The sequence below is a fragment of the Sceloporus occidentalis genome, unplaced genomic scaffold, assembly GCF_023333645.1.
Source record: "Sceloporus occidentalis isolate IW3139 unplaced genomic scaffold, rSceOcc1.0.p SCAF_4, whole genome shotgun sequence".
NCBI lineage: Eukaryota > Metazoa > Chordata > Lepidosauria > Squamata > Phrynosomatidae > Sceloporus > Sceloporus occidentalis.
The window spans coordinates 46,278,272-46,303,016 of record NW_028316984.1 but is presented as its reverse complement, the minus strand read 5'-3'; the positions used below and the strand labels follow the sequence as shown (position 1 = coordinate 46,303,016).

The window sequence follows — 24,745 nt, the reverse complement described above, 5'->3', positions numbered from 1 at the left end:
ACTATTCTGCTAGCACTTGTGCAGCCATTAGTAACACTAGTTTTTGTATAAGGGCATTAAGGACAGCAGATTACTTTCTGGAAGGATTAGATTCTTGTTTTGAATGTTTGGAAGGCATGATTGGAAGAGAAATGAGGCGGTGTTTCATCATTTGAAGGATGCTGGAAAAACTGTTAAATCCTTTCTATTGAGGACTAGGGCTTTTTGGTTAGTTTAGCTCAAGATTAAGCAGATGTCTTGTCCATTTCAGGCAAGTGGAATTGTGTTTCAGTAATTCCTTCTGAGCTAGTTGTTGAGATTCATTTAAGATTTAGTTTGTCTTATTAAAGGTCATCTCAGTTTTATGCTGCAATACTGCTATATTCCAACACGTTGAAATTAAGGAGGAAAGGCACATTTACAGATGATCCTGTATGAAAATATTCTCACGGTAGCTAGCATTAGAAAAATAAGTTTTAAAAAATCTGTAATTCTTTGCAATGGAAGTAGCAATAAAAATATGATGCAGTATAAAACATGAAAAGTTATCAGTGTTGGGGTTGGTTGCCAGGTAAGTATGTTTATACTAAAACTAATACCTCATTTGCCCATTAACATATTTGACAGAATCAGCCTTGCAGTTTCCTAATGCAAAGGGATCTTGTAGCACCTTTGAGACTAATTGTGTGAAAAAAGTTGTAGTGTAAGCTTTTTGTAGTCTGAAGAAGTAGACCAAGGGGCAAAGTAGACCATCAAAAAACATGGCTTCAGGGTGGTGTAGGGGCGTGGTGTATGCACGCCCTGACACTGCCCCGAAGTCAGCGTCATGCTGCCCTGCTGACCACATAATGGGTGGCGTCATGGTGTTTCTGTGGCGTGGTATTTACACGTGCCACGCCGCAGAAACATGGAAAAACCACTGCCCCAGCGGAAAGGACATCTTTTTTCCAGCCCAAAAGGGAACGGCATTTTGCTGCTCCTTTTTGGGGCAACCCCCCTCCCAGATCGGGGCTATGGCATGCGGTTGCCACAGCCCTGATCCAGCGCTCAAAGGTGTGGCTGTTTTGGCCCCAAGTCTATCTCTCTCAGCTTTTCCTAATGTTTTACTAAAAGGCTATTTCATTAATGTCTTGAAAGTATCTGGCATCATATATGAGCCATAGAGCAGGGGTGGGCAAAGTGCAGCCTGTGGGGTGCATGCAGCCCCCAGGTGGTAAAACGTAGCTGCAACTTTTTTTTCCCTCCAGAATGCACCCATTCTAGGGAGTGTGGAGGGCATTTTCATCCTGTTTGGAAAACTCTCCCCCTGGAGTCAAAAACAATTTATGCAAATTTTCCCCCCAAATTTTTTTTTCCTGCAAAATGTCCATTGTGAGACGTGGAGGTGCATTACAACCACATTTTGCAGGGGGGCGGGGCCAGTTTAGGTGTACAACAACAGCTTCTTGAAAAACCTGTATTAACAGCTATGAAGATTTATGACCCAGGTCACAATTTGCAATTTTCTATTCCATTCCTACAACTGTGTAACTTTGTTTAAATACTTGTGGTTTTAGTATCCCTCTGTCAGTGCATCTGAGGTAGATGTCCATAAAAGCGCATACTAAAATAAATCAATCTCAAAGGGGCTACAGGATGAGCCTCTTTTATCTGGAATTCCAAAATCAGAATCATTCCAAAAGCCAAAACTTTTGTCATTGGTAACTAAGGTAGTGACATCTTTGTTTTCAGTGTTCACCAACTTTGGTCCAAAGCACATTGTAGAAATAATCCAGTTTGAGACTGCTTTAACTTCCCTGGCTCAATGCTAGGGAACTCTGGGAACTGTAGTTTTGTGAGACATTTAGCCATCTCTGTAAGAGAGCTCTGATGCCACAATAAACTACAATTCCCAGGATTCCCTTGTGGCAGGGCAGTTAAAGTGGTCTCAAACTGGAATATTTCTGCAGTGTGCTTTGGACCTTTGTTACAAAATATTGTGTATAAAACTATCTTCCGGCTATAAGGTGTATATGACACATGAATGAATTTTGTGTTCAGACTTTTCCCCATCTCCAAGATATTTCATTATGTACATATATGAAAATACAAGTATTCCAAATCCCCAAACCTCCAAAATCTTAGTATGCCTACTTGCAAGCATTTCAGATAAGGGAGACTCAAGCTGTATTAAATTCCTACCTTTTCCAGTTTTACTCTTACGCAATTTCTAAATGCCCTTGGACACTGCATACAAGTATTGTGTGAACGTATTTCATTTTTCATCCTTGATGTAACTCCAGCTTCAGGTAATGTATGTATATTCCCATGCTTGAGTATGATGTATGAGAAATGGAGAGAGAGAGAGAGAGAGAGAGATTATGATTGTGATCTCCAGATAAAGATGCCTGCCTGTTGCCCCTTCCCCTTCAAAGTAGGCATGCAATCTTGCTTTTTTCTTCTTTTTCTTTTTCTTTTAATCGATTATTGCAGATCTGGGGCTGAATCTTCACTGAAGAGATAATGCAGTTTGATGCCACTTTTTAAAACTGCTATGACTATTTGCTATAGAATCCTATGATGTGTAGTTTTGTAAGATATTTGGCCATCTCTGCGAGAGAGCTTTGGTGCCACAGCAAACTACAGATTCCAGGGCTCTATAGCATTGAGCCATGGCAACTAAAGTGGTGTCAAACTCCCTTATTTCTGCAGTACAGATTCAGCCTACATTGCAAATCTGCCTCAATGGGGAATCGGACCTAGGCTATGCCTTGTTTGATCTTTTGATTTCACAGGTTAAACACATGCCGAGATCTTTCCTATTGTAATCAATGGGAACTAAAAGCATTTCACTTTGGCATGCTGTGGCCTGGATTTTAAACTTTTGCATAGAATGTGCCCACATGTGACAATTTAACACCCATTGATACCATTTCACAGTTCTTTTTTGCTTCTCTTACTGGAAACTGTATTATTGCTAAAGGCAGGATTCAGATTTGGATGAATGTACATTTCTTTCTTTTTTTATTCTTGCAAAATATGCCAGTGTAACACTTCTCTGTGGTATTTATGTTTCCTCCCTCTTTTTTCGTTTTCTTTTTTCTTTTGCCTAGAAGCAAAACCAGATAAAGAATCAGGCTGTTCACCAGCAGCTCAGGAACTGATGACAAGACTAGGATTTTTACTAGGAGAAGGAATTCCAGCCTCTGCCCGTATCGCTGCAGAAGAAAAACATGAAACCATGGTATGCTAATGGAACCCAGTTAAAAATAGTAGTCTGGATACATCTGAAATTCCTGCTTTCAAAATATTTAATGGAAAGCAAGCTTAAGAATATACAATAATGATTACTTACAACAGCATGTAGGTAATAAGATGCATTTATTGAAAGGACTGTGGGGGAAAAAACAAGTTGTGATTTAATTTTTCTGTTCTTTTCCCTGCAAGAAAGTTATTTAAACTAAGCAAAGTTGAATTATGAGAACATAATGAATATTTTTCAATTAATACTTCAAATAATAAAACAGGAAGGATATTACTGTGAATATTTAGGGTTTTATCTGCACTCTGCCCCATTGTTCCTAAGGCAGCATCCAGATTGCAGAAATAATCCAGTTTAATACTACTCTAACTGCTGTGGGTGAATGCTGTGGAATTCTGGGAACTGTAGTTCGTTGTGGCACTAGACCTTTCTGAAAGAAAAGGCTAATGTCAAGCTGGATTAGTTCTGCAGTATAGGTACAGCCTAAGACATCACAGATTCTCACAATGAATGAAGTATATGCTGTCTAGCTTTGGGGATGTGTGCTGGAGAGCTTTTGGTGTTCTAAAGCAGTGTTTTTTGCTTTCACATTTGGAAATCAGATTTCTGTGATGATGAAAGACACTTGTTATTTTACTTGTGTGTGTGTAATATAGCATCACTTTCTTATTCCACGCATATTTGTGGATGAGTATTTTTAACTGAAGGGCTTTTATCCAGCAGGCACTTCTAGCTTGACTCCATTTCCCAGGCCAAGCTAAGCAATGAAACATCTGTTTAATCTCTGGTGGGTTGCTACAAGGAGACAGTGGATTGCACCCTGTTAGTGACATACAGAGGATCCTTGGTGTCTGCTGGGGTTTGTTTCCAAGAGCCCCTGTGGATACCAAAATCTGTGGATGCTCAAGTTCCATTAAATACATTGGCAGAGTAAAATGGTGTCCCTAATATAAAATGGCAAAATCAAGGTTTGCTTCTTGGAATTTATATATTTTAAAAATATTTTCAAGCCATGGATAAAAAAAAAATCCACAGATATGGAGGAATGATTTCCATGCTATATACATCTTCTTTTGGATGGGATGCAGGGAGCAGTTCTATAGCTATTTGTGATCTAGCTCCTCCCCCTGCTGCTGGCAGCTTCCCAGCCCCAGAAAAAGTTGCTGATTCTGCTGCTGCTTACTAGTAGGAAAGGAAGAGACAGAATTTGGATAATGGACATGCAGCCATTCTGGGTTCCTAGGAGAAGGAAGAGGAGGATGTATGACATCTGTGATTATATCCTCACTTATTCCCTCCTCCAAGCTGAGACCAGCTGTTTCTTCATCATTTGAAATGTCTCCCCTTCCCTCCCTAATGATAACCAGCAGCAGAGGCCATTCCTGTGGCTTGACTACTGCTTAGGGGAGGAGGGGACATTGGAACTGTGGAAGTGGAGCATTGTACTCTGCTTTGTCCATGTAGGATCTCGGCTGATGATTTTACTGTAAGTCAAGACAAACTCAGGGACCTGCCAGTCTTTCTCATTCTAGAAGACTTGTAATAATTCATGATAGCAAGTTTTAAAACTAGTTTTTCTTCATGCTTTTGTCTTTTGAATCACCATGAAATACATCATTTTATCATGCTTCTGAATTTTTCCAGTATTACTAGAAAGCTGTTTAGGTTCACTTTGTTGTCTAGTGAGTATTCATTTTCCTCATCATGGATGTTGTGCTGTGTTCTGTGCATTAATTCTTTGTTTTACTCATTTTGCAGTGCACAGTTGCTAGTCAAGGAGTCAGTCCCTGCTCTACACTAACGAGCAGCACAACGTCGCCTAGCACCGACAGTCCCTGTTCAACTCTGAATAGCTGTGCTGGCAAAACAGCAGCCAACAAAAGTAGTCCCTGTGGGACCATTAGCAGCCCGAGCTCCACATTGGAAAGCAAGGACAGTGGAATTATAGGTAAGCACTCTAATTCCTAGTAATGCCGTGACTTCTTGGTATTCTCTTTTACAGCTTGCTTTTCTGTGATCAGCAGGTGGGCCGCTATGAGACTGCAAGGATATACCGAGCTAGAGCTAAAGCTCCCTTGTCTTAGTTCATGTTAGTACTTGGCTCCAGTTCCAAAATCTCCATGCTCCAAATTTTTTTAAAATGCTCTTTCACTTGAAATAATTATGTCATCCTCAGTGGTTCTTTTCTCTTTTTTCTTGTAGGCATTTAGTCATGCCTAAACTTTCTTTTGATGCAAGCTCTTGATGGACTACAGTGGGGTTGGAATCTCAAAGGTCCTCACTGGAGTGGCCCTGCTATGACATTCAGACACCATGTATTGGATGAGGGTTTTTGTTTTGTTTTGTTTTGTTTTTTGCAGAAGAGAATTACAGGTTGAGTCTTCCTTATCTGAAATGCTTGGGACCAGAACTGTTTTGGATTTTTTCAGATTTTGGAATACAGTCGGCCCTCGGTATCAGCAGACTTGCCTTCCACTGATTCAAGCATCTGCTGACAGCAAGCCTGCGTTGTCCCCAATGATAGTGCGTGCATGCTGCTGCACCGCCATTAGGGACAACCCCTGTTGTCCTGTGGTGACACATGCAGGTGGCTACATCACCATTAAGTTTCCTTGTCCCCAATGGCAGCATGGCCACGTACATGCACTGCCACAGGACAGTGCAGGTTGTCCCTAATGGTGATGTGACTTATGTACACACTGCCATTGGGGACAACGCAGGCTTGAGCACCAGTGGATTTTGGTATCTGCAGGGTGTGTGTGTGGGGTGCAGAACAGATCCCCTATGGATACCAAGGGACAACTGTATTTGCATATCCAAAATGAGATATCTTGGAGATGGGACCCAAGTCTAAATGTGAAATTCATTTCTGTTTCCGATACACCTTATGCACATATTGTTTAATAATTTTGTGCATGAAACAAAATTTGTATGCACTTGAACCATTAGAAAGCAAAAGGGTCACTATCTCAACCACCCATGTAGACAGTTTTGGATTTCATAATTCCAGATAAGGGACACTCAAGTTGTGGTGCTCTGGGTATACATGGTGGTTAAGAGCATGAGCAGTGCAGCTGAAAGCCCCTGGTTTAAATGTTATGATGATGTTGAGCAGGTTTCTGTCTTAGTTGTACTCATGAATGACTACATCAGGAGTATAAGGCTGCTGTCACACTGCAGAATTAACGCAGTTTGACATTGCTGTTACTGTCATGACTCCATCCTTTGGGATTCTAGGATTTGTAGTTTGTTGTGGCAGCAGAGCTCTCAGAGAGAAGGCTAAATATCTCACAAAACTACAAATCCCGTAACATTGAACCATGGCAGTTAAAGTGGTTTCAAACTCCATTAATTATGCAGTGAAGATGCAGCCTGTGTATCTTGTTCCCAGCCTTCAGCATATGCTTCAGAATAAATCATACTTGTTTTGGGGAAACTTACATCTAACAGCCACATACAAAAATCTTCAATGTGCTTGATCTGAGCAACTAATTGTAATTATGGCTAGGTCCTCAGTAGAATCATCATGCTGGATGCCTTAGAGGCCACAGGTGCTCAGCAGTAAACAAGATATGCTCTGGCCTTATTAGACACCTAGGTTTGGTTTACAGTTTCATCATAATAATGCTAGTAAACAATGTAGGATTTTGTCCATGTTATGGACTTTATTAAAGCATGAGAAGATGTTTTAGTTATTCTGATATTACTGACATTAAGTGATGGAACAATATGAGGAGACTGGAGATAGAGCAGATTTTGTCTGTGTATGTGTGAGAGAGAGAGAGCAAGAGAAAGCTTGCATGTTGGTATTCAGTAGAAGGGAGCTTGTCAGTACTGCCTATGATAGTGGTGCCTAAGTTGAATCTTTTTTTTACTGTATGACTTTTGGGTTGGAGGAAGCCCCCCTCCAACAAGACCCCCAGCCACCATTGTGAAATATTGCAGCAGTTTAGGCACCACTAAAAAACCCTCCACACCGCTATGGCCACAAAAACTGCATTGCCTGGAACTCTATTATGCAGATACCAATGGTAGCACCTATTCCTATGCTCATTAACTTGCTCCAGTATTCTCTTTTAGATGCCCAGAAGCTCAGTTGCATAGCTCCATTTTAAAGTATCTCCCACTTGTAAGAGAATACAGTTGGAGCTGTACTCACAGCCCTCTGTGAATGGCTGCCAGATGAGCTTGCAGAAAATGGTCTAGCTCTGACATCTGCTGTCAGAGGCTTCTATGGCTCTTTGTTCCAAGCACCAATATTTGTTGTAGATTTTGGAAATGCTGACAGGGCTCACTGTTATTCTCCCCGCCCAGTCCCCACTCATGCTTCTCATGCAGCTTCCCATTGTATGTTTTCTGGAGTATGCACTAAGATCAGTCTTCAAGGGCCTGTCATCTCAGCACTGGAGGACTGTGTTTTCTAGGAGACACTCTGTAGCCACTGACAGAAGCTTTATGATCTTCTGAGCGGTGCTGAGAGTTAAAGAGGAGTGCAGCTAAGGAATGCGAATGCAATTAAATGAAATTTCAGTAAATGTAAATTAAATGAAGTAAATTAACTAATTTCATTAAGCACAATTAAAATAATGTAGGAGTTTGAGATACAGCTGTCTTGTAATATCAGAATAAATTTAATTAATAGAATTAGATGACATGCGCAGAAATGAGGATGGTGTGCCTTTCTATATTTGTGGGGCTTTTATCCAACAAGTGTAACCCTTTAGATCGGAAATGTTGTACCTGAAATTTAGTTGGCTTATGTAACAAACAGAGCACAGTTGTGTATGCAGTGTGAAATTTGGAGAACATGTGAATGAAAATTTGTTTTAAACATAAAAAGTTGTTGCTCTTTAAGACTATGTATTTCCTAGCTTTTATAAAGTTCTGTTGTGGTATGGAAGGCAGTGGTGGGCATAGAGTTTTCCCTGTCTTACTTGTGTATCAAACTAGTGAGGCAAAGACTCACAGCCAAGCCGGAGTGTCTATTGTTAGGATGATAAGAGCAGTGATAGTGAAAGATGTATGCTAGTGAAAGCAAACAGTGGAGATGTTGGTGGAACACTGTGGCAGTGCCAAGAAAGGCTAGAAAATAATAGTTACCTTTTTATGATGGTCAGTGTGGGGGAGGAGGAGAATCTTGGCACTGAAAAATGTTTTAAATAGCTTAATTTAAAAATTTGGTATAAAAGGCAAAATGGGAGTAAGTAGGTAATTAAAATGAAGTGCATAGAAAGGAAAATAACTAGATAGATAGCTATGATATATGATTTTTGAATTAAGTGTGTATCTGTACATTCATGCATGTGCACAGATATTTGTGCTTTCTGTTCTCAAGATGTATAGGATAATCAGTTATGCAACTTGGCTGATTAAAATAAAATACTCCCTCCCACACACTTCCCTGTGCATCCTGAAAACGGTAATGATTTTCAAAGCTAGGTTGCAGAGTATGGCATTGCAAACTTTACTGTATTAGAAGAAGAAGACAAAGGGGAGGGGAGAGAAAAAGAAAATTAACTTGCATAGCACTATGTATTTGCAGTCCCATGAGTTTCCTATTGATCTAATAATTTTGTATTCTTTTCAGAGGGTAGGAGGTGGTAGGGAGCGAGGTTCATGCCATTTCCCAAACAACCCCTACTTTTTTGTCTGAATGCCAAGCATGTAGCTGTACATGCTAATTTATTAATAGTATTAAGAGCACATTCAGTACAGAGTTTAGCAAGTATATTTTTGTAACCTTTTTTTTGGCAGGCTTTACCCAACCATGAAAATGGCTTGTTCTTCCATACTACTTAAGTAAGATTCCATTGTATTTCCATTCCTGCTATGTTATTCTGGGCCAGTAGGTCCTTTGAGTGAAGAACTGCTCTTCCCCTCCCTCTCCTACACTTTCTGCTGGCTAAGGCTTCTCTCCTACTTTTTAGTGTTTTATTGCCTTAGTTGAAATTGTCTGCCTCCACTGATATAATAGAGGTGAGGGCAGATTTTCATCTTTTTCAGTAAGCTAAGTACAAGAAAAGCCTGGGCAGGTGGCCAAAATGAGAGGGGAAATCTGGCGATATGCCTCCTTTTCAGTATTAAAAAACTTGAGTGGAAATCTTGCCTAGCCTTCTCCCTTCCCTTCCCTTTGATTTGTAAATCAGAAAAGACATTTGGCTTGTAATATATCAAAAGGCCATGTTCTTTCTTCAGTCAAAAATTTAAACTCAATAATTTTTTCATACAGAAGCACTTTGTCACGTTTTCGTCAAATCCTTGCAGTGTTCAACAGTATTTGAGTTAAACATTTTGAAATGGGGAGGTCATGTGTTTTTTTTTTTGGGTCATGTATACTTAAATCTTGAGGCATGCATAGTTGCAGCTAAGGACATGCACCGACTCTGTCCGGTATATTCCCACTGAAACCAGACCAAGGATACTATCTAGTCTAGTATGTCTTCAAATAATCTATTGACTTGGTCACATCATACAGTTCTTTCTGGTATATGTAATACACATTCTTTCCAGTACATACTTCTTTCTAATATAATTCCTTCTCATTTCAATCTTTCCTTCCTATGGCAAATATAGTCAAAATCTTACTACCCACACACAAGAGAGATGTATCAGCAAACTTGGGTTAACCCAAGGTTTATAGTAGAGCAGCCCTCCACATTTGCGGATTTGAATGTTCCGGATTTGATTATTCACAAATTATTTCCTGCCACCTCTGCTGCTTCCCTATGCCATTTTTAGTTGGGAATGCAAGCTTTGTGAGACTGAGAGACTGTTAATTTGCGACATGACTTGTAAGTCCCAATTAAAAATTTCATTGAATAGTAGTGGAGTGGCAACAGGCTCTGTCAGCCATCCACTTCTGCCTTGCAAAGAAACTTCACCATCTCAAAGGCATCCACAATGGGCTGAAATTGTAGATCATACCTTCTGTGTGTGTTAAATATGGTTGGGGGGGGGGGGCTAGAGTTATTTGTAATTTTTCCACTTTCGCCCCTAACCCCAGCAAATGTGGAGGGCTGACTGTAGTATGACATATTTTTAGGGAGAAAAGATCCTAATGGTGGGATTGCCCCCTTCCAGATGGCAAAAGTAGTTCAATGGCATGGAAGGTTGACAGGCTTTGAGAAGAAAACATGGCAACTGGGCGGAAGGAAGAATGGTGGAATGGTGTGGCTAGTGGAGGTGAGGGAGCAGGTGGGAAGCGGAATGGATGATGAAGTAGCTGGACAGAGGAGGAGGGTACTTGGTAAATATGGATAAGTAATTTCTTGGTTCACACTGAGAAACTGATTTTAAAATGTCCCCAAGATGAATGGAAACATTAGTGAAGAAAACTATGATTTTAATGTACTTTGGGAATGGGCACAAAGTATTTGCTTCACTGTCTTTAAAAAAATGAGAAAAGAACTAGTTGGATTCCAGACACATTTTATCATACAAAGTCTGATTGTTTGAGAACGTTACAGATCTTTATGTGTTATCACCATTCTTTCATCTAGAATTAATTGGTTTTCTTTTCCATTTTCTGCTTTTTAGCAACAGTAACAAGTTCCTCTGAGAACGATGACCGTAGTGGATCCAGTTTGGAATGGAGTAAGGACGGGAGTCTCAGAACTGCTGCACATCAAGGAATTATTCATGAACGAAGAGCAGATAATTGTTCACCAGTTGCAGAAGAGGAGACTGTTGGGTCTTCAGAAAGTTTACCTAAAGCAGAAGCATCTTCTGGAGATGGTCCTGTTACTTACACTCAAACCTCTGGTTCATTAGTAATGCCGCGACCTAATTCTGTTGCAGGTAAGGAAGAAGGGAAGAAACCTCATGCGGAGTGAATTCCTGTTGTTGTTTGCAAGAACCAGTTGCCATTATACCTGATTTTCCATTTAAAGGTCTGGTGATAGGGAGTGCACTAGCTCTAACAGATATAATAATAAAGATTTTTTTTAAAAAATACAAAGGCCTGCATAGTGGTGGGATATTATGTTAGGAGATGGACTAGTGTTTCTTGTGCGGACTGCATTAAAAAGAAGTAGCTATATGTGTTCATCGGTTAGAGTAAGGTGTAAAAGAAATCACTCAGCCTTTATATTAAGTTAGTAAAACAAACCATAAAGTAGTGATTTTTAAACTTCGGCCCTCCAGATATTTTGGACTTCAGCACCCAGAATCCCTGTTTACTGGCTGTGCTGACTGGAGCTTTTGGGAGTTGAAGTTCAAGACAACTCCAGGTTCAAAGATTAAGAACCATTGCCATAAAGCAATAGCACTTCTGGAAGGTGTGTGTACTGTGATCTTTACCAACCAATGAAGTGAAATGTGTAGACCAAGAAAGCAACAATAAAAAGGGAGTATTACAAATATTCAAGAATCCAGTAGAAGCCACCTACAAGAGACCAATTGATTCCAAATTAATTAGAGGTATTAATTGTGGAATAACACTGGAATAACATTTGGACTTCATAAATTGATCTCATCTGCTTCAAAAGAATTTACATTGAAAATAGTGCATAGATGGCATATGTACCCAAATAAACTTCATAAGATTAATAAGGAAACCCCAAATCTTTGTTATCTTTGGTACAGGGATGTAGGCTTATGGCTAGAGTGTACAAAGGTTAAAAACTTTTGGGAAGCCATGGTGAATGATTCTTTTTGATAATGGTAAAGAAAATGAGAACTTGTCACGTAAATCTTTTGCTATGATCTTATTGACTGCAGCCAGAATGATTATTGCAAGAGCATGGGAAAATATTCATGACATATTTTGATGTTGTCTTGACAAGGTGTGAAATGTAGCACTTGTTGAGAAGCTGACCTTCCCCACTGGATTAGCTAGAGGAGAGATAACAGAAAATAATTTTGAAAAACCTGGTGATTGATTTTCTGTGACACTAACCTAACATCCTAGGAGGGTCTTCCAGAACAACAATTGAGTTTCTAATTCTGATACACATTGCTACATAGTACAACATAGTTACAAAGTAGACATTTACATTTAAATTAGCTTTCCTGATAATTACAATAAGATTAACTGTGTTACTGACTCTTCATTGGCTATGCCAGATGGAAGGGATGGCAAGGGTAATACGTTTTATGGTTCTATACAATCAATTTCATGTTACTTATTGAAATTTAAGAAACAATTAATTTTAAAAAAAGTGTGACCAAAAAAATGGAGCCTGAGATCCTGGCAGACAGATATTTTGCAGAGAGCTTTTGGTTGTAAACTGTTCTCATTAAAACTAATGAGGGAATTAATGAACTGTTCCATTTAAGAATAGCAGAAAGGTGGACTTAACTATGTATGCTTGATCAAAATCTTTTGGTTTGATCAAAACCAGTTGGTGTAAACTGAGGGATGATTGAAATAGGTGAAATACATTCCTGTGATCTTGGCATTCATCCTTGGAGCTCCTGCCATTGAGGGAATTGGTATATTCATGTGCAGCTAGCTATGCTTGTACTTTAGGTTCATGCACTACTTCCTGCATACAAATAGGGATGGGTGGGAACCAGCCCAGAAAGCTTTAATGAGATCTGAGTACCATTCTGAATGTTCACAATCTTATCCTGAATACTCGGTCTCTGAGCACGAACCTAAAATGACAAATAATATGATAACCCCTTTGATCTCATATACTTCTGTCCCTAAGCTTTTGCTTACTGCAGCACTGTAAGAAAGTTTGCTAATGTCATTCTGTGTTCAGTTCCTGGCATAATTTAAAGCATGCTCCATTTTCTTTTCCAAATCTCTAGCTAGTCCAGACATTTCTCATATTCTATTCTTTGTTTTTAACTTCTTACTTATCACTAATTTGTGTTTTGGCAATATTTAGTAAGTTTTAAAGCTGTTTAGAACATAATAAATATCTTCAGGGTACAGATTTTTCTCAAATGGTAGAAAGCCCTAATAAGAAAAATTGGAGAAAAGGTCTTCTCCAGATAAAAAGAGCACTTGGTTCATATAAATATTTACTAATGGCTTAATGCTGGAATTAGCCATTCCATAAAGAACCAGACTGTGCCAGGGTGGTCTTACAGTTGTCTAAGGGTTTTGGTATCTGTCTTTATACAGCTGTGGAGTGGCTCTTTAAAATATAAACTTTTGATCCTGTTGCTTTTATATTTAAAGACTTTTAAAAATAGATGCACTGATTTATATTTTTCTTATGAAAAATTATGAACTTCCCTTTCAAATTTTAACAGACACCAACATGTATGATATATGTTGGTGCTGATTTCATTGGAAAGCTGCTGGAGAGTATGTTGTGGCCAGAAAGGATTCCTGCCAGATCAGAAATCTATAAGTGTGTGTGTGTGTGTGTGTGTGTGTGTGTGTGTGTGTTTTCAAATGGGGGTTCTCCATTTCACTGTACTCAATCCCCTGAAGAAACTCCAAGCTAAATGATATATAACTTGGATACTACTTCAGCTTTATAAAACTGTTGCAGAAGCATAGGAGTCACTATAACGATTGGTCTGTCTCCCTCTGCTATTGATGCTCATATATTATGAAGGTACTTTATAAATGTGTAGAACTTCACCCATTATAATTAATTTAACATTTGGATGTTTCTTATAGACTCTAATAATTAGCCATAAGTTTCTTTCCATTTTCTACTGTATGGGTTCACAGTGCTGAAAAGGCAAGCTACTTTTCAGCTTAAAATATGGTATGTCTTGGAAAAAAATAAGCAAACCTGTGATTGTGAGTACAGTATTCTCCTGCATATGAGCTTGGGATCATGACCACTTTCCTCACTTGCTTCAAATATTTTCTCTTCTTACTTAATTCTGAGAATGACCCATTTATTTTCAGTAGGTTTCACAATTTCCTAAAAGCTTTTATGGTTAGACATACATACATACATACATACATACATACATACATATATATATATATTTGCAAAAAGGGAAGCTGAGAATCTTACTATTAATGGGTGATTGTTGATGTGCTGGATGCTGTAAAACTGCATGATTTATCTAGCAGTAAAGATTTTGCCAATACCTCTGAATGAAATCACTGGGGCAGAAGCTTCATCTTAGCTACCTTGCTGTGTTTTGACATGGAAATATTGAAGCTTTAATAAATAATTTGATTGCCAAACTGGCTATAAAATTCAGTATAAACCCCCTCTTTTATGTGCTATCTAGCAGTAAATTAGCAGTTTTAAATCCTTCCTGGTGACTTTTTTTATATTAAAAACTCTAAACAACAAAGGACCACATTTAAATCAAAGAATGAGACCTTGAGCCAGACAGTCTATGGCAGAAGCAGGGTATTTCAAAACTCTCTCTAATTCTTTAGAAGTAGAAAATTATATACACTTTAAGGTGGTTTCCATGCATGGAATTATTTCCCAGTATAGAATGTTTATGTTAATGAGATGATTTCTGTGGAGCAGTGCTGTATGTCTTGAATACTTTGTATTTTGAAGATTTAACAATGGGCCAAAAATTCACTTGAAGCACAATCAATCATTAGAATTTAAGGTCCATGGGAAGTAGCCATTGACATATAAAAAGTAGGTAGTAATTTAGCTGTTAACTAAAACTTCATGCTTCTGAAAGCTGAAGGCCTTGATTTTCAAAGTTACTTGGGTGCCCAAGAGATGGAGTATGCTATGAAGGTAGAATTTAAAAGCCTGGGTTTGTGTGTGTGTGTGTGTGTGTGTGTGTGTGTGTGTGTGTGTTCTTGTTTGTTTGGTTTCATTATGCTCTTCCAAGGAAGACATCAGAATATTTTATCTTCACAACAACAGCATAACGTTTGTTTGGTTTCAACCAAGCTGGGAGGCAGAGTGATGCTCCTTAGCAGCATTGTTGTGATATTGTCTCTCCATAAGTGTCCTTATCTGTTGTCACACCATACTATGTTTTAGCTTCCTGCTCACAACTTTCTAATCCTTGTCCCATTTTAATAGTCTAAAAATAAGCTGCTTCTCTCCTCCTCTTCCCTTTATTACTGTGTAGGCACATCTGGTGTCCCTTTGCCACTGTTTGTTCCTCTTGTTTGGTAAAGTGACTTTCATTTTTCAAATGGGGCTGTTAGTGTATGCTAGCACACACAGGCTGATGTGCACTTCTGCTGCCGCACTGTAACCCCTAATTAACATATTTCTGCTCTTCACATGCATTTTCCTGAGTATAAACATAGGCAGAAGAACCAGAGCCATTGGGAAGATATTGGGGCTGAAAAAAAAGGTCTGCTTTTCTCCAGTTACACTGGTGGAACCACTTCCCAAGTTGTAACAGGAAATTGGGGGAGGGGGTATTCCATTTGTGCCTTGTTCTGTGTTCATATAGCTGTGATTGACATAATGTCTGAACTTTGTAGCCATCACCGTGACCAGTTAATGTTGTTTTTACAGCAACAAGTACCACCAAGCTTGAAGACCTGAGCTATTTGGATGGGCAGAGAAATACGCCATTGCGAACCTCAATTCGCTTACCTTGGCACAATACTGCTGGAGGGAGAGTTCAACAAGAAATGAAAGGTAATATATACATTAAATACAGGTTTTTAAAAAATGCACTGGCCAAGGTGAGATGTAATTTTTCTTATTTATGTTCTTTGTGCATTATACATATGGGTTTGCAGGAGTAGCATTTGCTTGAAGAAAAGATCTAAAGACCATTTCCTCCTGTTTCACATACAACGCTGGAACTAGATACACCATATGAGCCTTATCACACATTTGGATGTACATTGAATGTGTTCTGTTAGAAAAGAGGCAAATATGTACTGTACATGGAACGCAAAAACAGCTACTTTTAGTTATTGAGCTCCTCAGAGGAAAAGCTTTTGAACGTAAAGGTGTGGGTTGCTATCAGGATCTAAATGGATGTCTTTTCTCAGTGGAGTCTCAAAAGGTTTACCAATTGTAGTTAGGGACTGTAAGAATTTTCTTGCAGTTCATTTTTATAAGAATTTATATTCTTTATATTCAAAATGGAAAGAATATGAGGTTGTTTTACTTAACTGATTGCCCAAGAATGACAAATTTTCCCATCCCTAGTTGTAGTACAGTGTATCACATTCAGTGGATTTTTACACTTACATCTGGATTAAAGAGAGGTGCTACATTTTGTAGTTTGTTTTGCTTTATATCTGCTATCCTGAACTGATCAGGACACATTCTCTCCCAGTTCTCCCTGCATAGATTTATCCCTAAATTCTCACAGAAATAATACTTCACACCTGGTTAAAATGTTTCTGTGATGATTAAAGAAAAAACACACACAATATATAGGTGAAAAAGGACGGGTCAAAGGCTAAATCGATATAAATGAGCATTTAAATAAGATCAAAGGCTATTTGTATAGAACTTGTTACACAGCAATTTCATTAGCAAAGCACCTGACAAAAACATAATACAGTTGCCCCTCCTAACTGCAACCTTGAAAATCCATGGAGGAGCGACCTCCACTATTTTTAATGGGGAGCGCCCCCCCGTGCACATGGGGATGTGCATGTGCACACACCCCATTCAAGCCTGTGGGACTTGAATATGCGCAAGCCTCCGTTTTCTCAGGGTGTGTGTGTCTGGAATGGATAGCCTGCAAAAACGGAGGGCCTACTGTATACATAATTATGACAGCCTTTCAGGAAAAAAAAGTTTCAGAAATTTAAAAAGTGGTCAAAGGTTATACCAATCCTAAATAAGTGTTTTAACAATTTAACAAACTAAGGTCCAAAAATTCAAAACACACTGCAGAAATAATCCAGTCTGAGACTGTCCTAGCTAAGTGCTAGGGAATTCTGGGAATTGTAGTTTTGTGAGTCACTTAGCCTTCTGTGTCAGAGAGCTCTGGTGCCACAACAAACTACAATTCCCAGGATTCTTTAGCACTGAGCCAGGGCAATTAGCGCCCTCAAACTTGATTATTTCTACAGTGTGTTTGGAACTAAATCTCATCTTTCATTGTAAATTGCCTTTCGTAATAAAAATAGTTCAGTGATTTTTTCCCCTACTGCTAAAGTGTTTTAATGTTTTTAATGACTGATTGGTACTTAGACATGGCATGGGTAGAGTTTGCTTGCATGCTTCTCAAGTACTGATGAACAGCCATAGAAATCCAGTAGCAGCAAGTCACATTAGCAATAAATAAGAAAGTTATTGGACTTGACATCAGGGATTTGTGGCAACAGATGTGTAGAATGTCTTGAGCCATAGAGCTGAATGTGAGCACCCACATAAATGCCGGAAACATAGAGAGGTGCCTTTTACTGACTTCTGGGGCCTGTTCACGCTACACTGTTCTAGTGCTGTTATTCCACTTTAACTGCCATAACTCCACCCTGTGGAATCCTGGGATTTATATTTTGGTGAGGCACTGGTGTTCTCTGGCTGAGATTCTAAATGTTCCTCCCTAAACTGCAAACCCCAGGATTCTTTGGATGAAACCATGGTAGTTAGTGGAATAATAGCACTTTAATTACACAGTGTGAATGGCCCCTAGTCTGTCTACATTAGTTTTGTCTTCAGTGGCTAGGAACAGCTGTCCCAAACTGTCTTTCCATCTCTACCAGCAGACACTAGGGACTGAATCTAGGATCTTTTGTGTGTAGTGTGCTACAGTCTTTCTTCAAAATATATATCTATATTTTTGGCACTGGGAAGAAAATTGATCCAGATTCTGTATTAAGAACAGGTATATTTTATTTATATTGGGCACAGCAGATGGTAGACTACTATGTGCCTTATTTTGTTGTCGGGAACAAATTATCAGGTATCTTTTTGAGAGGGATCTTAACATCTTACAGGACTTGGACATTATTATTTCATATCTTCAGGGATGTGTGTATGTATAAAAATATGCATTCAAATTTTTAAAAAACAAACCATTACAACCCTGATTTGTATAGATCTTGAATAGGAGGCTCTTAAAATGTAAGAAGTGACTTAAAGTTAAATGTACATTTTCTGATTTAATATAGTTTTGATTGTAAACCATGCTGATTAGTGCATATCAGTTGTGTTGATCATGTTTGAGTATTTTTGCCTTGAATTGATTTTTCAGTGCTTAAAATATTGTTCTGTAACACATTCTTTCCCTTTTCTCAGCACGTTTTGTCCCCTATAAGCCTCAAGACATTTTGCTAAAGCCACTATTGTTCGAAGTGCCAAGCATAACAACGGACTCTGTGTTTGTCGGAAGAGACTGGCTGTTTGAAGCCATAGAGGAAAAGTTGAAGAATACAGAGCAGGCAGAAACCAGGGGGGCCATTGTTGTTGGAAATGTGGGATTTGGGAAGACAGCTATTATTTCCAAGCTTGTGGCACTTAGCTGCCATGGAAGTCGCATGAGGCAAATTGCTTCCACCAGCTCTAATTCTTCTCCCAAAAGTATGTTATAACATTGTAGCTTTTTTTTAAAGAAAAGGAATTTCTTTTTTTATTCATTGATGTGAAAACGTACTGCATTTACATTTTATAGATGAAATACCTACCCCTGTTTGCTCTGGGTGCTTTCTTCATTAGCCACTTTTTTCACACAGCCTGTTATCATCTTCTGGGCCCACACCAGATTCATTGATTGCTGTGTGGAATTTATTTCATAAAACCAAGACAAGGGAACTGTTTTGTGGGGTTATATGACGGCATGTAGGAGAGAATGTGAGGCCTCATTTTGAAATAAGGTCTTTTTGAAGGTCCCCTCAGTTCTGAAGTTTAGACAGCTTTCAAATAACTTTCTGGCTCACTATATAAGTCAGTGATTTTAAATGTGCTGCTTTGAATTTTCAAAGTTTTTTTTTTTTAAAGAAAGAAATGTAGCTGTCTATATGTGCATTCTCAACCACGCATGTAATTATAAGCCAGAATTATGATAAGGAAGCTATGAATGTATAACAACCATACATATTGTGGCTATGTCCTAATTGCCCCCCTCCAATCCCCAGTTACTGGGAAGCAGCTGCTATGATCAACAGTGGTTTGTTCCCCTGACAATTGGGAAGCTTCTGACTGATGTTTCTGTCCCCTTCTGTGGGAGCGGCTTATTGCAGCAGGTAGAAGCAGGGCCCCTGTTTCAATTCCTCCCTCACACTAGAGATCATTCACATGAGTGGAGATAGAAATATCAGTCACTCTGAGAGCCTTTAGGGCTGAAGGGCAGGGTATAAATACTGTAAAATTAATAAATCTTCTTCCCAAGTGAGAACGGGATGGATCCACATTTATTGCAGTGGTTGCTTCTCGGTAAGTGGTGACTGGGGGACTTTCATGATCCCTATATATCCTATAAATTAGGGAATACACGAGATTGTGAATACCAGATGGTTACAAATGTGATAATGTTATTGGCCAACCAAAAATACACAAAATAAGTCTCCTGTGATAAACTGTATTAAAGATATGCTGAGAAGGTTTCTTCACTTTTCCATACAGGGAGTGCAGATGCTTTCTTTTATTTGTTTTTTAAGGTGTATCTTTTCACCATTTTGGACAGTAAGGCTGCATCCGCACTGCAGGGAGGCTCCACAACAAACTACCATTCCCAGAATTCCCTAGCATTGAGCCAAACCAGTTAAAGCAGTTTCAAGCCGTATTATCCCTGCAGTGTGGACCCAGCCTATGTGTAGTGAAAAAGATCTTGGGTAAATTTTAAAATACTGCCAACCAGTAAGTTAAACTTGTCCTCAAAAAGCAAAATTTGAAGACTTGAAGAATACCTGTTTGGTGTGTATCTGCCCCCTTTCTCCTTCTACCTACGTTGATCATATAGAGGTGGCATCTAAACTGTGCAGAATACATTTGAAGACTCATGCCAGTAGGTGCTTCATGTTGCTTCCAAAGAAATACTGGACTGCGGATAGGAAGAAATATTTAAGTTTTCAGCTGAAACTATGGCCAAGAGTGGATAAAGAAAGATTGATATAATAAATAATTAGAATTGAGCTCTGTGAAATAAAAATAAGGAACAAAATCAGGTCCATTTAAAAATAAAAAGTGGGTAATAGGAAAATCAACTAGTGAAGAGAAGTGTTAATCTTCTACTTGTTTTCATACAGCACATTGTACAAATTCAAGACTGTGTTCATTCATTTAGTTACTTTGCTACTTTGATCAGGCAGATGACTTGATAGAACCTCTAAATTGTCCTGGTTGTTTTCTGGTAGTGGCCACAAAGTATGCCTTGAACATATACCTCGTTTGTTTTGCATACTTACTTTCACACACAGTTGAAATCCAGAGAAAATCCCACAAAATTGCTTATCTGTTCTCACCCTGGCATTTGTTCATTTGCTAAAAGTGTTTGAGGACCCTGCTGAACAGGTTGGCTATAGCAGGAGGGAAGAGGAGCACCGAGATTTTGGCTCCATTCTCAGAAAATGCTATCATCTGAATTTTAGAAATCCTTCATATTCTTCAGCCCTGCTCTGGCCTTGGGGTACCCTAAGCTATAGGAAAGGCTTAGTGGGGAGGGAGTTGCTACAGGATCAGAAAAGCCATCTTTCATTTATTCTTCTCTAAATCAGGCCTATATTCTTCTGGGCTTGCACTCTATGGCTTGTTCACTTGCGGCTTATACCAACTGCTCTTTATGTGCTGAATCCCATTGAATCTCAGAACCAGTGTGTATGTGCACTTTTAATTGTCGTCTTTCTGGAGTGACACTATGTGTGGCAAAATATGCTGATGTTTAAAATTTTGATACTAGAATATAAATTGTATCAGTCAAACACAAATTAAGATAGTTAAAAATAGGGAGTGTTGGGGATAAAATAGTGTGTGTCTGTGTATATATATGACTGAGATAGATAGGGAGACAGGGAGGAAGACTTTATCCACAAGAAAATACGTTGGAGATCAGAACAAATGTATATATCATATCATATACTGTATACTAGGATTTTGTTATTGTGTGAAATATAGATGTGGGGTACATTTGAGGCATGCATCTATTATTGCAAAGGAATTTAAATTGTTTTTTTCCTTCTGTTTCTGATTTGGATATATGCTGCTATGGCATCACTGAATTAGTGTTGCAGATCTTCAAAGTAGAGGGATGAACACGTTGCAGCTACATGAATGAAGTCATAACTGGTAACACATGAGGACACGCGGGGGATTTCAAACAATGTTTACCTTTCCGTTAGAAGTCTAAACATCTCCAGCATTACAGATATATAATTTATACCACAAAATGAGTGTCACTACTTATAACTCTGGTTTCTGCCTGTCTTTCCCTCCACAGCCAGTGACCCCTGTCAAGAGATTCCGCTCAGCCAGTTACCCCCTTCTGTTGTTACCTCAGCTGGTATCAGTACAGTCAAAACTTTGAAATGTCCCCCTGCTCAGGAACATCAGAACCAAATGGGAGAATCAGTTAGACGTCTTGCTTCAAAGGTAACAAACACCCTTATATTGAACAGCTGTTTCAGCATTATGCCCAAATAATAACAATAGCAACAAAACGCAAAGTTGCTGGCCAGTACTTATTCAGGACTGTGGATATTCTACCTGTCAAAGCATCCCTCTTATAAGAATTCAATACATTTAAAAACCCAAGGTTGCTGGCTAGGTATATTCTTTTTTTCAACATTAACAAATCTTGCAGTTCACTTGATTGGTTTGTTGTATGTAAGTAACAAGAAGACACTGCATAACCTTGGTGAATACATATGGGGAATTCAAATCCCCTTCTTTCTCTTTTACCATGTTTTTTCTTCCTTTTTCCCCCTGGCCATGCAAAGCAATGCCAGTTTAGCTTGAATTGTGGGAGTGTATTTTACTTTTCTATCTCAGTTTGGCAGATGGTGATCCATAATTCGAAAGAAAACTACTACTCCCTCCCTCCCTATCCATTAGTTTATTCAGTGCAGCTTCCTGAAGCTAATGTATCTGGGAGAGGGAAACAGTGAGGATAAAACATTTGATCTAGGCAGCTTACAGTGTGCTCGTCACTGATGTATCAAGCGGTTATATAAATGGGAATTACCAGCAAATTGCACTAGGGACTTTCTAATGCACTTATTTTTGCAAGAAGGATTGTGAAAGGAAGAAAGCCTTGCAAACTGTTGTAAATAGGATGGGATTTGCTTTGGCATTGATGTATTACTTCGTGCAATCGCTTACATAAGAGCTGTCCTAATGCTGTCATTGTTATATTTAGAACTCTATCAAATAAGAATTTAATAAGTCAATTCCAACAAGATGAAGTTATCACTTCATATAAGTTTACACGAGACTTAGCTGCGTGGATTGTGGAGGGACATGCTTCTGAGTATAGATCCATAGTTTTCCTGAGTTAAATCTGATGTCCTAATGATGAATGCACTTAAATTTGTAGGAGAACTGTGATAGTTGTCTAATTCCTCATAAATCAAATTTTAAAAGAAAAGATTTGTAATTGTGAACATTCTGAATTGTAGATTAGTTGGATTAGATCACATAGATAGTTTGCAAATCAGCTTTAAAAAAATGTCAGAAGACACCTCCCTCCAGATTTTGTAATGGAGTTTTCTAAAAGGTGCCTTTAGAGGATTAGGCTGCACTTTAGCAACAGTCTATATTTAACAAGTGTATTAAGATGTTCTAGCTTCCCATTAATGTAAGTGGAACAGTTCCTCTAAAGCCAGTGCCATGTCACACTGATCTCACTGGAACCACTGAGTCTAAGGACCAAGGTGCACAGCATGTGGTTCTGACTTTGACCATAAGAGGGTCCATATTTACACAGATTGCCAGCCTAGAGCCTTCACTTTGGAACTTGTCAGTGCCTTTTTTGGCTTTGTATGAGAGTTTTAATCCTCCTTTCCCCCTTTGCTATGTTCCTGATCAAGATTAGGGACCCAATGGCCTAGAATGATCAAATGTCATGTCAATGCTGCAGATAGAACCTTCCTGCAGCTTTCAGTCTTGACCAAGAAAAAGGCTCTGGATGGTTTTGTTCTCCTCTGGAGCTAAAGTTTGAGATGCATGAAGCCTGCACTGACAAGATGAAGTCAGTGTCCCAATTCCACCCAGAAAAGTGATTCTGCCAGCAGATGTCGCATGTGTGTTTGGGCTCATGTCTGCAGTTTACATGGCCAAAAAAAGTCATATTCATCACAGCTAATGTGTTGTTAAGGCCTGAAAAGGCCTTTAGGATTATGTTTTAAATAGATAGTCAGTGTCTTATGATTTGGTCATGTGCAGGAGATTTGCTTGCATAGTAATATGATTATGGATGGTGCTATAAATTTACGTGCGTTGTGAGATTTGTGTGTTCGATTTAGAGAACAGAGAGGAGTGAAGCAGAACTTACTGTGTGGTCCTGGAAAATATATTTGAGACTGGATCATATATCTTATATGGATAGGGAAAAGAGTGCGCAAGGAAATTAAATTCATTCTATAGGGAGAGGAGAAACCTTAGAGTGTTTCCCAATTTGCAAACCATGGTTTGGAAAGAGAGAACATTGTGTTGCCACCAGAAATTGAATTCATTGAGAAAATTCCAGGAGAAAGCTTTATCTGTAAAATGATTAAGCTAGATCTTGGTCCAGAACACAATGCAGAAATAATCCAGTTTGAGACTGCTTTAACTGTGATGACTGAATGCTAGGGAATTCTGGGAACTGTAGCTTTGTGAGCCCTTTAGCCTTTTCTGTCAGAGAGCTCTGGTGGCACAATGAACTACAATTCCCAGTATTCCCGAGCACTGAGCCAGGGCAGTGAAAGCAATCTCAAACTGGATTATTTCTGCATTGTGTTTTGGATCCTTGTTTTCTTTGATGATGATGATAATTTGAAACTGGCTTCATTATTTATCTATGGGAATGACGATGGAAGGATCAGAGGTTTAATTATTTGCTGTACAAGGATACAGATTTCCAAAGGCTCTCTGGTTTAACAAGGAACAAAATTGCTAAGTGCTCTTGACAAAGACAGTTAGTACTTTATCACTGATAACATGTTTCTTGAATCCAATTAACGCCTGAAGAATTTACATGTTTCCCATGCAATAGTTCCATGCTTAAACAATGTCAGACTTTTCAGAAGGGTAGATGTGGAAGAAGAGATTCAGCTTTGCTTGTGAAAAATGATGCAGGATGCTTCTAGTGCCACTAATAATGAACTAGTAAACTAATGGAAATATATCCAGAACAATAAATGTCTTCTAGAAGTTTTCTGTCAGTTTGCCTGCCCTGAAAGTGTTGAATGTCATTTATTTTGTTGGGGGAGACAAGCTGTCATATCATAGAGTGGAGAATAAGGACTGTTGTTGTTATTGTTGTTTACCTATACCCACCTTAAAACAGTTATGTATTGAAATATTAAACTGTATTAAAACTTATTAAACTTTCCGCAGTTAGGACATGATGGGCAGTAACATTATTCTACTGCAACAGAATATTACAATTCCAGTAATATTTTTTTGCAGAGAGAACCTATACCCAATTGCACTGTGATGGGTTCCTTACGTGTAAGAGTATTATAAAACTGCCTACTTTTTCCTGGATTTTAATCCCTGAGGGAAAGGGTTTATGAAATCTATACACAGAGATTCTCTATACATGTTCTCCTGGTTTAAAGGT

At 38.7% G+C, this 24,745-nt stretch overlaps 1 protein-coding gene across 6 annotated transcripts in view; it reads left to right on the top strand.

The window, feature by feature from the left end:
- Positions 1-24,745, top strand: part of TANC1 (tetratricopeptide repeat, ankyrin repeat and coiled-coil containing 1) — a 178,805-nt gene that overhangs the window by 119,386 nt on the left and 34,674 nt on the right. For 5 of the 6 annotated variants that reach the window (XM_089519957.1, XM_089519958.1, XM_089519955.1 and 2 more), the window contains 6 exons: positions 3,072-3,202; positions 4,979-5,168; positions 10,757-11,017; positions 15,592-15,717; positions 18,289-18,570; positions 21,422-21,573. In XM_089519957.1, the coding sequence (XP_089376083.1) occupies positions 3,072-3,202; positions 4,979-5,168; positions 10,757-11,017; positions 15,592-15,717; positions 18,289-18,570; positions 21,422-21,573 (1,142 nt within the window). The remainder of the gene's footprint in view (positions 1-3,071; positions 3,203-4,978; positions 5,169-10,756; positions 11,018-15,591; positions 15,718-18,288; positions 18,571-21,421; positions 21,574-24,745) is intronic. The other variant, XM_089519956.1, reaches the window with a different exon arrangement.